The 14,724-nt window shown below is 49.0% G+C and overlaps 1 protein-coding gene across 1 annotated transcript in view; it reads right to left on the bottom strand.

The window, feature by feature from the left end:
* NFATC2 (nuclear factor of activated T cells 2) overlaps positions 1 to 13,864 on the bottom strand; it is a 75,453-nt gene extending 61,589 nt beyond the window's left edge. Inside the window, exons 1-3 of the mRNA XM_088528425.1 lie at positions 13,690 to 13,864; positions 6,821 to 7,844; positions 5,238 to 5,406 (exon numbers count right to left, since the gene is read on the bottom strand). Coding sequence (XP_088384551.1) covers positions 5,238 to 5,406; positions 6,821 to 7,844; positions 13,690 to 13,864 — 1,368 coding nt within the window. The remainder of the gene's footprint in view (positions 1 to 5,237; positions 5,407 to 6,820; positions 7,845 to 13,689) is intronic.
* Positions 13,865 to 14,724: the final 860 nt, after the last annotated feature.

Below are 14,724 nucleotides of genomic sequence, written 5' to 3'. Positions count from 1 at the left end.
GCTCGTCCTCCCCTTGGAAGTGCAAGTGTTCAAGCCCGCTGGGAACCCTCCCAGGAATCAGGTGGCCATGGACACAGGGTGCCTTGTGACTTCGCTGGTGGCCTCTGCGCAGCCTCACACCACAAGCAGAGCAAGGCCTTGGGAAGTGGGGACCCACGTGTTTCCTGTCCTCACCTGCTTTAGAAACTGCCACCTCAGATGGCCCTGATGGCCCTCAGATGGCCCTGAACTATCAGGTTACCTGATAGTGGGGAGCAAATAAAATAAAGTGTCCAATGAAAAGTGGAGTTAACAACGCACTGAATATGAGAAAAAGCGACAGACATGAATAAGTCACTGGTTACTTGTGTGCTGCTTTTCATGCCCAAGTATCCGAGCCTTTCATAAAGATACATTATCGGTACATCAGGGGAGAAATTCACCGAGACAACAATAAAAAGCAACATGCCAGAGTTGGGCATGTTCCTTCGAGAAAATTACTACAAATTGCTGAGCTGAAGTGCTGTACAGAAAAACAGCTTCCTTGAGGAGCGCGCCAAGTAAATCCAAAACACATGGATGGGAAAAAAACAGATGAGGATGGGGAACAGTAACAAGAAGTAAAAATAAGGCATCCTGTATGCACTCTTTTAACCCAAACTTTGGCTGAATTCTCATAAAAAAATTTTAACAACATATCTCCACCTCTTTAGAGTCCATGGAAAATAGACAGATACCCAGCTGAACTTGATGCTCTGTGTCACTGCTCCCAGTTATAGCATGAAGTCATATTTACTGAGCACCTTCCTCTCCAAGAAGCCCCAAGGACTTTAAAATGTGGGAAAACTATCACATGAAATGGGTCTGTGTCAATTAAACATGTGTAACTGCAACACATTTCTAATGAAGAAAGTACCGATCCAATTATCCAGATCATGCGTCCAGTCATTTGCATGAAGCAGCAGCCTACCCTCTTTAAAAGCATTTCCTTTCACTCCCACTTGCTTCTGGGAAGGACAAGGGCTCTGCTCACCAACTCCCTGAAATGTCACACAATAGTGTGAAACATCATTTCCACATGTCTGAGTGCTTTGGAAAAAAAAAAAAAAAAAAAAAGGCTTCATGCAAAGCACAAACCCGGAACCACTACATTTAAAGGGAGTCTTCAAAATCATATCTGTATGGTTTTTAGGTGACCATAGGCTGTGCTTGACCATGAGTGGAGCTCCTCCAAACCTTGCCTTGCTATAGAGAAGGCCTTTCCTTCTCAGCACTGTCTGAAACAGTTCAAAGATAGAAGAAACTTTGCTGAGAAATTAAAATCTCTGTTTTGGATCCTCTGTCTCTCCTCCCTTTGGGGAGGTAACAGAGAGAAGTCTTATTTCAACACTTTCCTGTGGGCAGTATTAGAAAAAGAAACCCACACGAACATCCAGCATGACTCAAATACTGCCACATGTCAAGGGGTGCGAGGCTGTGGGGGAGTAAGCATTGCCAACGACCCCAAAACAGGAATATCATCTGAGCACTGGGAGTTCTTAGAAAGATTATTGAAAAGAGTGCTGGGAGAGATCTCAAAGGATCCTCTAATTCTTCTCCCTTGTCCCAAGTAGAATTCAAACATATCCATGTCCTTCCTAGCAGATGTTTGGCCAGAACCATGCAGAAGAGAGATTTTAGCCCTCTGAAAAGGGAGTTTGCTCTCAGGAGAGCTTGGATAGATCTAGCTTTGGTTTTGAACTGCCATCTCAATCCCAGTTTTATCCATAAACTCTTGATGCAGGAGCAGTCTCTGCACTTCACAGGGGACTGACTCTTTCAGGGCTTTGACTGAGGCAGCTCTAGTACAGATAAAGAGCTGGAAAGGAGAAGAAAAAAAATAAATAAATTCATGCCTGCCCCTCCTCAGCGGTCTCAGTCATTGGGCAGACCTGCAAGGCAATAGGTATAAGTAAACTTGAGCTTTGTCCTTGCTGCACCGGATTTCCTTGCCGCTTTCAGTGACTTAACATCTAGGGGATACTCACACTGTCTAAATATTGGCATTCAACCTAGGTCCCTAAAATAGAAGTCCAGCTTCTCTATAGTTAATAGCGAGCAGCAGTTTCCTCCCAAGAGTGATTCAGAACACACAAATTGGGAGGCTACGTTTCTCTGTTCGACTCTGGGTGAATGGGGCAAACATTTCATGGGCTTCTTTCTTCCCTCTGCCCAGGAAAAGAAAGTAGTAAATGCCCTCTTCTGTACAGAGCATCTACCCAGAGGTTTTGGTTTATTTAATTGCACTCTCGTTGCGACATGCTGTGAGTGCAGAACTGGTGCAGAGTCCTGTGCGCAAGCTCTCGGGGCTAGACACGTGAAGAAGCGGAAGCAGCATCAGAAAGATAAACCACAAGATTAGGCCTAGAGGATATGAGAGCACCCAAAAGAAGAAACTTGCATGCAAAATGCAGTTTTCAAAAAATAGATACTGTAGGTCAACATCGCACTGCAAAAAACTACCTAACATCATGTCCTGCAGAAGGTTCAGCTTGCTAATAAGGCACATGGAGGGTTCATTTAAAGAGAATCTATTAGAAAACAAATTAAGAACCAGATAGTATTCTAAAGCAGTTAATCAAAACAGTGAATTTGCATTCTATCAAAAATGCTTGTAAAACTTAAGAACATGAAAGAAGCGTTTTTTCATGAAACAGCTCTAAATCACACTGCTTTGACGGGATTCCCCGCCTCCGCATGAGTTTGGCTTCTCAGTATTAAGTGCCAGGATTAAGAGAAAGTACAGAATTGAAGGGAGTTCTAAGCACTGCAAAAATCTCAAAGGATGATGCTTTCCAATCTCCATCATTTCCAAGGTGCCATGAGCCTCTAGCGAGGGTTTGTAGCCTGCAGGAGAGCTACAGCCCCATCATTCCCAGCTAAGCAACATCCTTCCTTCTTAGGGGACTGGGAAGCAATAGATCTTGTTGAAAACTCTTTTCATTTCATTGCAACCAGTTGCCTTTAATTCCTGCACACTCCTCAGTATAGCATCTACTCTTTGGAAATGGATGTTTGCCTGGTCCATTTTATCTATTTTTCTACCATTTGAAATTAGCTTTTTTTTTTTTTTTTTTTTTTTTTCCTAAAGTTGAAATTCACTAAAGGAAAAGAGTAAAAGAAAGAAAACTTGGAGCCAAATAATTTTTATGACATGAAAACTTGAGATCTTAGATTTTACTGGCCTTCACAAGTTTCAGATGTCGTAAACACACAGGTGCAACTATCTCACTGCATTATACCCATGTGAACCTTGTTATGTTACAGGGAACGCAAATCCAATGAATACTTCCATGTTTATTATAAAACTCCATAAAGAAACTGTTCATATTTTCCCCATATGCAGGCCCAGCTGTGCAGAAGCACATCTGCTTGGGAGTCTTTAACGTGGATCTTTGAATTTACAGTTCAGTGTCTGCAAATTATGATAAAACTAGGAATAAAAGTTCCTGTCTCCAACTGAAAATATAAATCCCTCTCTGATTGATATTGGTTACAGGAAGGAAATAAAGCACTTTTATTTGCCCATGTCACAAGAAACTCCTTCACTGCAATAAACATCCTGTTGATAGGAATATCTTGGGGAGGTAAATGCTACAAGTTTGTAAGCACACCAAGAAACCAGTAAGTACAGGCTAACCACGTAGCTCATGTATCCACGTGGCTGCAACACACCACAGTAGGTTACTTGTTTGTCAGATTCATAAAGAGCGCATGCATTATATAGCAAATATGACATATGCTATATAGCAAATGTGATCACTATTGATTATTATCTTGCACTCTTTACTCAAATACCCGGTCCGTACATACATGTCCAGCCCTGCCAAAGTAAACAAACTCATTGATTTAGCTATTTATGGCTTGATTTTAAAAGGGGCAGAGCCTGCAGGGGAACATTTAACATATGTTTGACATTAAGCACCGGTCAGCTAGTGAAATTAGTGGTATTGATCACATGCTTAAAATTAAGCATGGGCTGAAATGTTTTTGTGGCTCAGCCTTGCCATAGCAAGTCATGATTTTGACAGCAGCACATGCAGGATGTGCCCTAATTTCACTTAATAAAAGGGAATTTAGCGAACCAAAGCTGCGGTGGATGCGGACAGTTGCTGTAGTTCATTACGAGCAATATCACAATAGCACCTCGCAACCCTGGCCAGAAGTGTGGCTTTACTTCCTGAATGGTGCTAGCTGAAAACAGGAGGAAATGAGTGAAAAGAGTGGTGCGGCCCCGAATGAACACAGTTCAGCTAGGTAATCATTATTTGACATAAAACTTGCCACGGTGAAGGTGGCCAAATTTGGTTAGTTCCATTGCTGCCAGTCTGCAGCCTCTTCACGCCTTGCAGTTGTTTCTGTAGTGGCCTCAACCCCGTTCATGAGTTACCTCCCTCCAGAACTCGCTCATCCTTTCTCCCTAGGGTTACAGGGCCAGCAAACACATTCCTCTCTGCATTTACAGTGTTAAAGAGGCCACTAAAATGTTCTTTGAAATCCTCCCCACCACTGCATCATTAAGTTGCCCTTCTCTGTCCTTATCATACCACAACTACAGTTTTTGCAGAGATTTCCCATTGGCACCATATACCCAGACATCAGAAGATGAGGAGAAGGCCGCGTTGCCACACAAGACAAGCAGAACCACACGTGAGGGAGGACCTGCTATCAGCCAGTTACGTGCCAGCCAGGAGGAATGTGCCGAGTACTGAATTCTACACAGGTGAAACACTCCGACCTAAACTTAAACAGGCTTAAAAACAGCAGTTCTGCTACTATCCACGACAGAAACCTCTAACACAACCTGCTCTTTATTTTAAATCTCGGCTTGGACAGGACGCTGTGCAAGAGCCGGGCTGGACTGCAGGGCTTGACGCTCACACGTTCAGAACCTCCCGAAAACCCCTACGTGACAGGGAGGGGGTTTCCAGGACAAAAGGGATGCAGCTGGAGCTCGGCACAGCTGGACAGCTTATGACAGGAGTCGCTCACAGGGTTTAACACATAGCACAGAAAAGATGGCAAATATTTTGGCTGCGTTTCTGAACTCTCACAAGCTCCTCCAAACCAAACTTCCAGAAATTCACCACCGTTCAGCCAGAGATATTTAGGCCCGTTGACAAACACACTCAAGTGCTCACGTTCCCCCACCTCAGGGCCCTCCCGATTTGCACAAACCAAACCCGTCCCCAACTTCGCGGCATTCCGCAGTGCCTTACCTGGACGACGGGGTGGCCTCCGGTGGGCGCCTTGACCGCGCCGCGGCTGCCCTCGGTCTCGTAGTGCGCGCGGTGATGGGGCTTGGGCTGCACCTCGATGCGCAGCTCGTAGGAGCCCGACTGGCTGGAGAGCGGCCACTCGAGCGGCGGCAGCGACTGCACGGGCAAGCTGGCAGGGCGAGAGCACGGAGCGATGAGCGGGGCTCGCAGCGACGAGCGGGGCTCGGGGCCCTGCTCTGCCCTTCCTCCGAGCACCCCTGCAGCTGCGCTCACCCAAACGGAGCTCCCTATCAACCTCAACAAGAACATGTTGTCCCAATCACCTTTGATTGCAAGCTCTGCTGAAAGTCAGCACGGATAGGATGCTTTCTGTGGGCCCCTCTCCTCACAGAAGTTAGGGAACTCCCTGATCTCCAACAGATGTGTCTGTAGGTTATTTCAAGGTTATTTCAGAGGGTCCTCTCTCTTTTATTTAACTTCTGCTGTGCATCTTAAACTTTGCTCATAGATAACTTATATTGCAAAATAATATCTCCAATCACCATTACTTACCAATTGCATAAACTAATTCTTTCTTTAAAAAGTTTTATTTTGAAAACAAAATTTCTAATTCCTATAAATAACAAGATGAACAAGAATAAAATGCTGTATATTCTTACCTTAGTCTTCCTGTTATCAAAACGCACAAGAGTTTATCGCATCAAATGAATACATTAGAAAGTGCAGGCAGACTCTGCACTGGATTTTAACCAGCCATAACCTGATTAGCATAAACTGTGGCCAAGGCTGCCCTGACAAACCCTGGAAAGTCATGGCCCCTGTCCTTTGCTTGCCATTTGTTTTAACTAGGTCTGGAGCAGCGTGCCATAACCTCAGCGTGGGGAAAACCTTGCCGAGGAGAGGGCTGACCGGATTCCAGTTGCAACTGGAAGTGGAGCCACAAGCCTGGAAACCACCGTCCTGGCAGATGGGAGCCGAGCGGGTCCAGCCCTGCAGCTGCGCCCCGGGCGCCGCCGGCGTCGCACAATGCAGGGAGCAGGGGAGGGCAGCGCAAGCGACGGAGATTTCGGTTCAATGACAATTAACAAATTAACAACCAACAGTAAATCACTGGGGGTTGAGTGAATATTCAGTTTGACTTGGAGCAGCGTGCTCTCTTTTGAATCGGGAAATATTTACAGCATTTCCATGCTGGAAGGAAGTTTCTCAGCAATATATTCAGTGAAGTTAGAATAGCAATCAAACCACTTTGAAAGTACTGGGGCAGAGTGCGAGTGCCTGACCCTTGCCAAAGGCTGCCTGGGATTTGCTTTTGAGACAAATAGTTTGGCAAACTGAGGTGAAATTGTTATATATTGTGGTATCAATGAACAACTTCCATGATGTTTCTTCCAGCGCCAAATTTATTTCAGAATCATAATGTATTGGGTTCACAGTGCACCGTGGCACAACCACTGCCATCCCTGAACACTTAGCTCTGTTCTGCAGGAAGATCTCCCCAAGGCAACCCTTCCTAGGAGTCACCACAGCTGACAGAGGGTCTCAGGAGCTAACGAAATACAAGTACAAGAAGTGCTACGTACCTGCAGAGAGGTATTGCAGGCATCAGTTGCTTTGTCCAGGATGGAGGTACCAACAAAATCGATTCCGGGGCTGAGTTTCTCCTATCCTCCTGCTCACAAGGCCCATGGAAGTCAACAGTCTGAAAGACGTGACACGGAATGCTGTTTTTGTGGGAAGGCATCGAGGAAGGATCAGGGCTGGTTTTCCAAATTTTTGTGGGAACACCGCAAGAAGGATCCGTAGGAAGGCTGTTCATAGCATCCATGGAAATAGGAGCGCTGGGCAACTGCGTGTAAGTAACCGAAGAGCTGTCTTCTCTCAAAGGGATGCGAGGAGAGGATTGGGGAGAGGGGGTCCTTGACTGTCGTGGAGAAGTGGAAGGCAGCTGAGTATTGTAGAGCTCAGTGCAAGAGTACCTCCGTTTTGCACCTGGTGATGAAGACCTTGAGTTGGGACGGGGTGATGGTGAATGATGTCCCAAGCAGGTTTCCTCCGTGATGCTTGTTCGTGGTGACATTATTGGAGAGGTTCTAGGAGAATAATGAGTATGGATGTTTTGAAACTGTGGACAAAGGTCATCACTAGGACCATTATTTGGTGAAACACATGGTGATGTGTAAGGAGAGAAATTTGTCTCTGAAATGAAACTTGCAGATGAGCCGCTACTAGCTGGGCTCAGACACAGTGGTTCTCTGTAGCCCTCAAAGCCAGGGACAGGCAAGGTAACCCTGGGGCTAGTGGTAGCTGAGTTTGACTGATGTTCTACCAAGAGATCTGTGTCTCTGCCGCGGAAGGGACCCCCTGAATGAATCAGTTCATGATATGGAGTAATTTCAATCCTAGGGCTCGGAGCAGAGGCCCCTGCAGCGTTTGCAGGGTGCGTAGGTGTTGTCCCTATGCTATCTGGCTGTCCATATCTGCCCATGGGATCTGCAGAAAGGCTAGAAAAAGCCAGGGGGCATGGCTTGAGGCCACAGTCCAAGACATCATGAGCGTATGTAACTCCAGAGGGTGGGCTGTTGGTTTTATGTGGAGTCGGTTCTTCTGGAAAAAGAAGGGTCTCTTTAAGACTATATATATTACTGCAGAAGCTGAGCAATCATGGATTAAAAAAATGCATATTTATAAACTAGATGTGATCTGTCAAGAGGTAAATATTCAATTCGCTTAATTATTTGTAACTGCAATTAATGCTCATGAAAAGTTTGGGTTAACAGCCAGGGAAGCTCAAGTGCTCGGAGCGGATGCGCGCGGACCACAGCAGTGCGAACTCCTCCACACCGCCCCGTCCGCCTCCTGCTACCCGAGCCCTGACCTAGAGGGGTCCCCTGCAAGCGTGAGAAGACACTTGGGCTTCTCTGCCCGTTGAACTGCCGCCCTCTCTGCAATTCTGCCAAAGATGCTGTTAGCACCCACGGGGTGCTGTGATTTTGGTCAGCTTTGGCCAACAAGGAGCTGGGCTGAGACCGTCCCAGCACTAAACCGGTTCCCAACAAGATGACATAAAACTGCAAGGTTGGGAGGCAGGTTTTGGTGAAGGGAAAACAAACGAAACCAAAAGAAAACAAAAACAAACAAACAAAAAATCCTCACTTATACAGCAAACTCTAGCCAAAAAAAAAAAAAAAAAAAAAAGGTGCATTCTGGGTGACAGTTTGTTGTTTGGCTCCATATCATGTCAACAAGTTCCGGTAACAAAATTCACATAAGGAAGCAGCAAATCATCAGCAAATACAATTGCAAATATTGGTTAGAAAAGGAGGAGATAGAAAGGATCGGCCCTAAGCTCACAGGCAGCCACTTTCCAATTCCAGCTCAAGCAACACCGAAGAGGGATTATAACATTCAGAATAACTCATCAGCACTCAGTCCACCACTCTCTCCTGGTGCACAAAGAAACTCCTATTTCCAGCGATTCCTGAGCCCAGTCCTCATCCCGTCCCACCACCCGGGAGGTCCCTAACGCCGGCGGTGGCAGGGCCGGGGTCACCCCAAACACGTGGGACGGTCTCACAGAGCAGCACATCGGCTGCCACGGGTCCTAGCTGGGGGACTGAACAGCACTTGTTGTAATGCAAAAACACACAAAATACAGTCAGGATTTTATACATTTCAAAGATTTCAATGCTTTTGGTGGAAAATGTTTGAAAGAGCTCCACGGTCTGAGGTTAATTTGCACTATCTGTTCACTCTTGGGCAAAGATCAGTATGTGTCAGAGGCAAAGAGTGTTTCTTTTAAATATTCAGATAACTTTTCCAGCATTTTCTCCAACTCCTACACTACATGAGATAGCATTTCTCATGAACAAATAACATTACGCATAAAGCCTGGTAGGAGCTGACTGTACTTTTGGCAAAAGTAATGAGAGGTTGTAGCGAAACTTTTACGCATAGAAAGATAGTGATTTTGTTCAGGGGTTTTCTGTTAGTTTTCAGGTTTAAATTCCTCTTCATGTGAAAGCAAAATCTTCCACTGATGGCTTTGCTGTGAGAACATGAAAAAGTTCAAAGCCATCTCTGCTCACTGATGTCTCCCCCCTCAAAAATGGTGACCTTTCCCAGGTGAAGACCTCCTGAGCTACAGAAGGGATTTACTAACTCACCATCAAGATTGGAAAAAAAAATAAAAAAAGAATAAGCCAGAGTTTGGACAAGTCCTACTTTTTGCTCCAAATATTTTGCACAACCTGGAGAAACCTCCACTTCAGTGTGTCAGGAATTGCCGGCCGTTGGACCAGTGGCCAGCCGAACAACGCAGAAGGCTCCAGGATGGGCGGCAGGAAGACTCCTGAATTCCCTCTGGCTTTTCATCCCAGCACAAATGCTGCTTTAGGGACAGGGGGAACAGCAACGAGAGTAACCGAGTGCGAGGACAGTGTTTTTTAGTATCGCTGATATAGCGATGGCATTCGCGGAAGCAACTGCCGCTCGCGTCCCTCACCCTTGGAGCCACCAAGCGCAGATGCTGATGCTGTGATTCACTTTGTCCCTCCCGGGGCCGTGCAGAGCTGCCCGCCCGTGTCCCACAGCAGCAGCGACACAAGGTTGGAGCGGCGCAGGGGAGCCGAGCGCGCCCCGGTAATCGCGGAACAGCCCTCCACGCCGGGCGGCTTCACCTCAAGGAACGGGCAACCGTTTCGGTTCCCCATTCGCCCACCTCCGGCAGGAACTGCACGTGGCCGCCTGCGCGTCGATGCCGTCGGCGGCGGACAGAGACACAAGACACATCGGAGGGACGAGGGCAGCTCCGCAGGCCCTGCAGATACACCCTGCTTTTTGCTGGGAATAAACAGTTTAACTTTTCCTTGCTTTGCACTGAAACACCTTGTGTTTAAACCAGCCCTTTCCCCTCGCTCTGTACCTCGCTCGAGCAGGACTCACGTCCCAGATATTCGGAGCAAGGCCGAGCTGCAGCACGAGCTCCCCTTCCTGCAGCTTCATGGGCCGTGTGTCGGCGTTGCTCACCCACCGCTAACGCAGAAGGGACGAGCGGGACAGCAGACAGCACCCGCAGCCCTTCGTGGAGCAGAACTGCTTGGTGAGCTCCCAAAGCAGCAAGCAGGAGCAGGGGAACATGCAGGAGAAACCTCTGCTTGTTCCCTGAGCGTGCGGGGAAGTGCGACGAGCAGAGGCGACCGAGGCCTCTCCTCATTTGCGCCTCTTCCCGACACCCTTAGGATTCCTCCCTGCCTCCACGCTGCATCCCTGAGCCCGGCCTGAGAGCTGTCCTGCAAAGGATCATCCCGGGGAGCCATCCGGGTTTCCGTGCCTGCTGCTGGAGCAGCCTCCGGAGCCCCCGGCACGGGCAGCCCCTCCATCCAGCCCCTCGTTCGGATGGAGCATCGCGGAGCTGCCCCGGCCTCCACAGCCCCGGCGTTTCCAGCCTCGGCGCTTCATCGTGCTCCGAATCAGCACCCCCGGGCTCTTAAACAGAAGAGATGCACATCCCGCCAGCACGGGAAAGCCCATGGGGGAGAAAAAACCAACAAAAATTGGAAAGCCTTTAAAAAAAATTGATAAAAAAAAAAGGCACACAAACGCACAAACCCTCTTCCTTCCCACACACCTCCGAAAGGCCACGAGAGGAAAACCCACCGCAGCCCCTGGCCTTGAGAGACTTCCCCGCACGCAGGAGCCCACAGGGACCCTCCCCTCTTCTTTAAACAAGGCCCTAACTTCAAAGCTGCTCAGTCAGCCAAATGTGACCTTGCCAATTAGCTCAAAATTAGGGCATAATAGATCACCAGAGCAACGGCGCGTTTATATAAACTAGCATCTAAGAGAAGCTAAAGATAGATCCTGGAGGCCAGCGGAGCCAAGAAGCGCAGGGGACAAGTTCGGTTTCGGCTTCACATCCACTTGCAGCACAACTCCTGTAACTTCACTGGAGCTACCGGTTTGCATAAGGACAAGAGCCCAAAATGCTAAAATTAAGCAGCTTCTTGCAATTTCAAGAGGCCAGTCTGGATTTTTTTTTTTTTTTTGCATTTTTCAAAAGCTCTGTATTCTCTTATTTACACTAGCTGCTTGGAAGCTTAAAGTGAAAGTCGGTTTCCTGAGTGAAATCTGGTATTCTCTATTACATGTGCATATTAGCTTCTTTACTGCAGGGATGAACACTGCGTCCTGTGTTACTGAGCCAATTGCCAGGACTGAGCTGCTAGTATCTTTTTTTTTCTTCCTTTTAATAGCTTTTTATTAGGGAAAAAAAAAAAAGGAAGACGACAAAAAAAAAAAATAAATCTACACATATAGGGTTTGAAACCAGAAAAGTTGTAACCTGACTGGGAAGTTCATCACCTGTAACTATTTTATGCCATCTTTGAGGGAAAAAAAAAAAAAAGATATTCAAGTTTGAAATGGGGCAAAATTTGGGATACCACTGGCAATATCTACCCATGTGTCTTTCCAGGGATTAATCTATTTTTTTTTTTTAAAGCACAGAAAATGTCTTCTTGGACTAAATGCAATCCCAAACTCAGTCTAACAGATACCTGTCCTGCAAAGCTGCTGACCACTGTTCACCTGGACACGTCTCCAAGTTCAGCCTGCTAAAAGCAGATGTTTCTAGTTTGAAAATGCCGAGAGGAAGATAGCTAATAAAAGTCTGGCAAGCAAAGTTAAAAAGCACATGGAAAATGGCACTTTGTATAACGCTCTGGCTTATGGAAATAGCTGGCTTAAAGATGAATATCTAATATTAATAATATTGACTGTAGGGTTTTTATTTACCCTTTTTCCCCTGTTGCTTTTATAGCAGTCCCTGTTCCTGTTGTCTCAGGCACACATAAGCACTAGCGAGTGCCAACTGCTTTCAGTAAGGATATTTCTGGCATTTCCATGGCAACAAGTTGTGATATAGACCCTACTTTTAAAACACAAGCTGAAATGCATACTCTCAAATGAGAACCTTTTAAAAAAACCATTGTTATCAAAGATCGGCTTGCTTCCTCATTCACCCGTAGAGACTGAAATGTGGGGGTTTATTTTCCTTAGAAAAAACATGAGAATCGCTCTTAGCGTGTTTGTGGAGATTTGTTATTATAGGACTGCTGCTGAATGGCGGGTGGAGCAGCCCAGACTGAGGAAACCGGAGCCTTTTCCAGGTCTTTGAGGGGAGGGACCGCGCGGAGTTCTGGGCGGCCCAGAGTCCCCCGTGGTTTCGGTTCCGCGCTGAATCCCCCTCGGAAAAGGCCCCGTTTTCCCCGTGGTTCAGACGGGACAAGAGCTCAGGCTGTGCATAAAGCGCCCTCGCCAAACCCGCCCGTTTCTGTGCTCGTGTAAACACGCTTTAATCCTCTGTACATTAAAGGTCACGGATGCACGCTGGATCGCTTACAGGCTCGAGCTGGTGTCTCTTCAAAGCGGGTGAGAATGCTCTCCAGATTACAACGCTAGTATGGAGGGTTGGGATCTTTTTGTATGCTAATGATTTCCATCTTTGGAACAAAATTACTGCTAATTACGGTTCCCAGTCATTCGAATGGGGAGAAAGCAAGCTTAAGAAGGAAGTTACTTCTGCTGGGAGCACACACTGCTCTGCACTTGTGCGGTTGAGAAGATTTAACTTTCTACCCCCCTCCTACGTACTATTATAGTTTGTGGGACTTCCCACTTAAGGCTGCACAGCAGTTGTCTCTACTATAAAGCCATGAAGAAAAGCAGCATCTGAAGCTTTCGCTGAGATTTAATGCTATTTCATTAAAATCACTGACCTCTGCCTGCCATTGATTTATTTTAGCAAGTTTTGATCTGCATTAAACCATAAAAGAAAGCGCAACTTTGTAGCTTTGATGAATTAGTCATCCTGACGCTGACATATATTTTATACTTAAGCAAGTAAACACAAGAAGAAAAACTCAGCAACAGCTCTGCTTTACCAGCACCACCACAACTGAGGCCTGACAGGGCTCCTCGTCCCATGCTGTCCCTTGGGAACGCCCCGTCCCTCCAAACGCCCCAAAGAAACGCTCTTAACTGGGAGCCACCTCTTCCCTGCAAACGTATGAAAGACACAAAACCCCGGCGATCCTTTTCCCTGGGTGCCGTTTCCTTTGGCTTTGCCTCGTTGACAAAAACCCGCGTTTTACAGGCCAGCAAACTTCGCTTTTTTAGCGAGGTTAACACGCAGAACCGTCGTTCAAGGAGCCAGGGCGCACTTGCTGCGATGCTTGCGGTCCTGCTCCGGAAAGCGCCAGGCAGCCCAGCTCTGTTGTACCACGTTTAAGCTCCTGGTGCGGGACCCGGCCGGGTGCCCCCGCTCCCTGACACCCGGGCGGGTCGGGCCGCGCTCGGACGGCGGCTCCGGGGCCGCCGCTTCGCCCGGGGCTCCGGGGAGGGGAAGGTCCCGGGCGCCGCAGGCCGCGGAGCCGCCGCCTCCCGCACCAACCTTCAATGGGCTTCAGGTAGTCGTAGTCGAAGAGGATGGAGAAGTCGAACTCCTCCTGCGGGCTGCCCGGCCGGGCCGCGCCGGCACCGGGCTCGGAACCGGGCTCGGAACCGGAGCCGGGCCCAGAGCCGGGCCCGGGTGCCCCCTCCTGCGGGGCCGGCTCCGCGGCGCTCATGGGGGCGCGCGGCTCGTGCGGGGCTGGCGCTGCGGCCCGAGGTCCCCGCGGGGGGCGCGGGCAGGGGGCGAGCGGGGCGCGCAGGGGGGAGCCAAGCGAAGGGCGAGCGCGGCCCGGGGCGGCTCGCGAGGGGGATCGGCGAGAGCAGCGCGGCCGCTTCCTGCTCCCGAGCAGCCACCTGCCGCCCGGGGCCGCCCCCGCGGAGGAGGAGCCGGGCCCGGCCCCACCGGCACCGCGGGGCTCGGCGCGGCCCCGCGCGGAGCTGCGGCCGGAGGAGCCTCCCGGGGCCGCCGTTATCCCGGGCCGAGCGCGGCCTCCCGCTCCGCAGCGAGCCGGCCCCTCGCAGATGTGGTTTCCAGGGTCTCTTCCCTCGCCTTCTCCAGCCTTCGTGCGGCCCCTGCCATGTGCTCCAGCCTCTCATTCCAGGCAGCTGCCAGTTTTCTGGATGCATCTCCTGCAAGCACCAGCCAGCCTGTCCCACGCGGGGCGCCTGCAGAAGTGCAGAGCACACGGTGCACAAGGCCTCCGTTCTTCCCGACCTTGCTCGGAAACACCGTGTCAGAGCCCGGGCCCTGCTCTCGCCACGTTCCCTGCTGACCGCGCTGCCAGCTCCCCGAGGGCCCTGTGCCATCCTTGCCACATTGGCCCCATTCACGGCCTCTTCCCGAGCGCATCAGCAAGTGCCAGTCATTTCTCCTTGATGATGGCCACTCCTCACTGCAGTGATTTAACTCAGGGGTGCCTGAGGATCCCAAATTTGTATGCTCAGAGCATCTGTGGTCAGAAAATTCTGTTCCCTCGCTCACCTGTTTAAACGGCCCCTGTATTAGTGCCCAAGCTGCTGACACCAGGACTGGGCC

Source organism: Tinamus guttatus, unplaced genomic scaffold (genome assembly GCF_059628265.1).
Source record: "Tinamus guttatus ecotype Peru unplaced genomic scaffold, ASM5962826v1 Tinamus_guttatus_pri_ptg000027l, whole genome shotgun sequence".
NCBI lineage: Eukaryota > Metazoa > Chordata > Aves > Tinamiformes > Tinamidae > Tinamus > Tinamus guttatus.
This window is presented reverse-complemented; position numbering and strand designations above follow the sequence as displayed.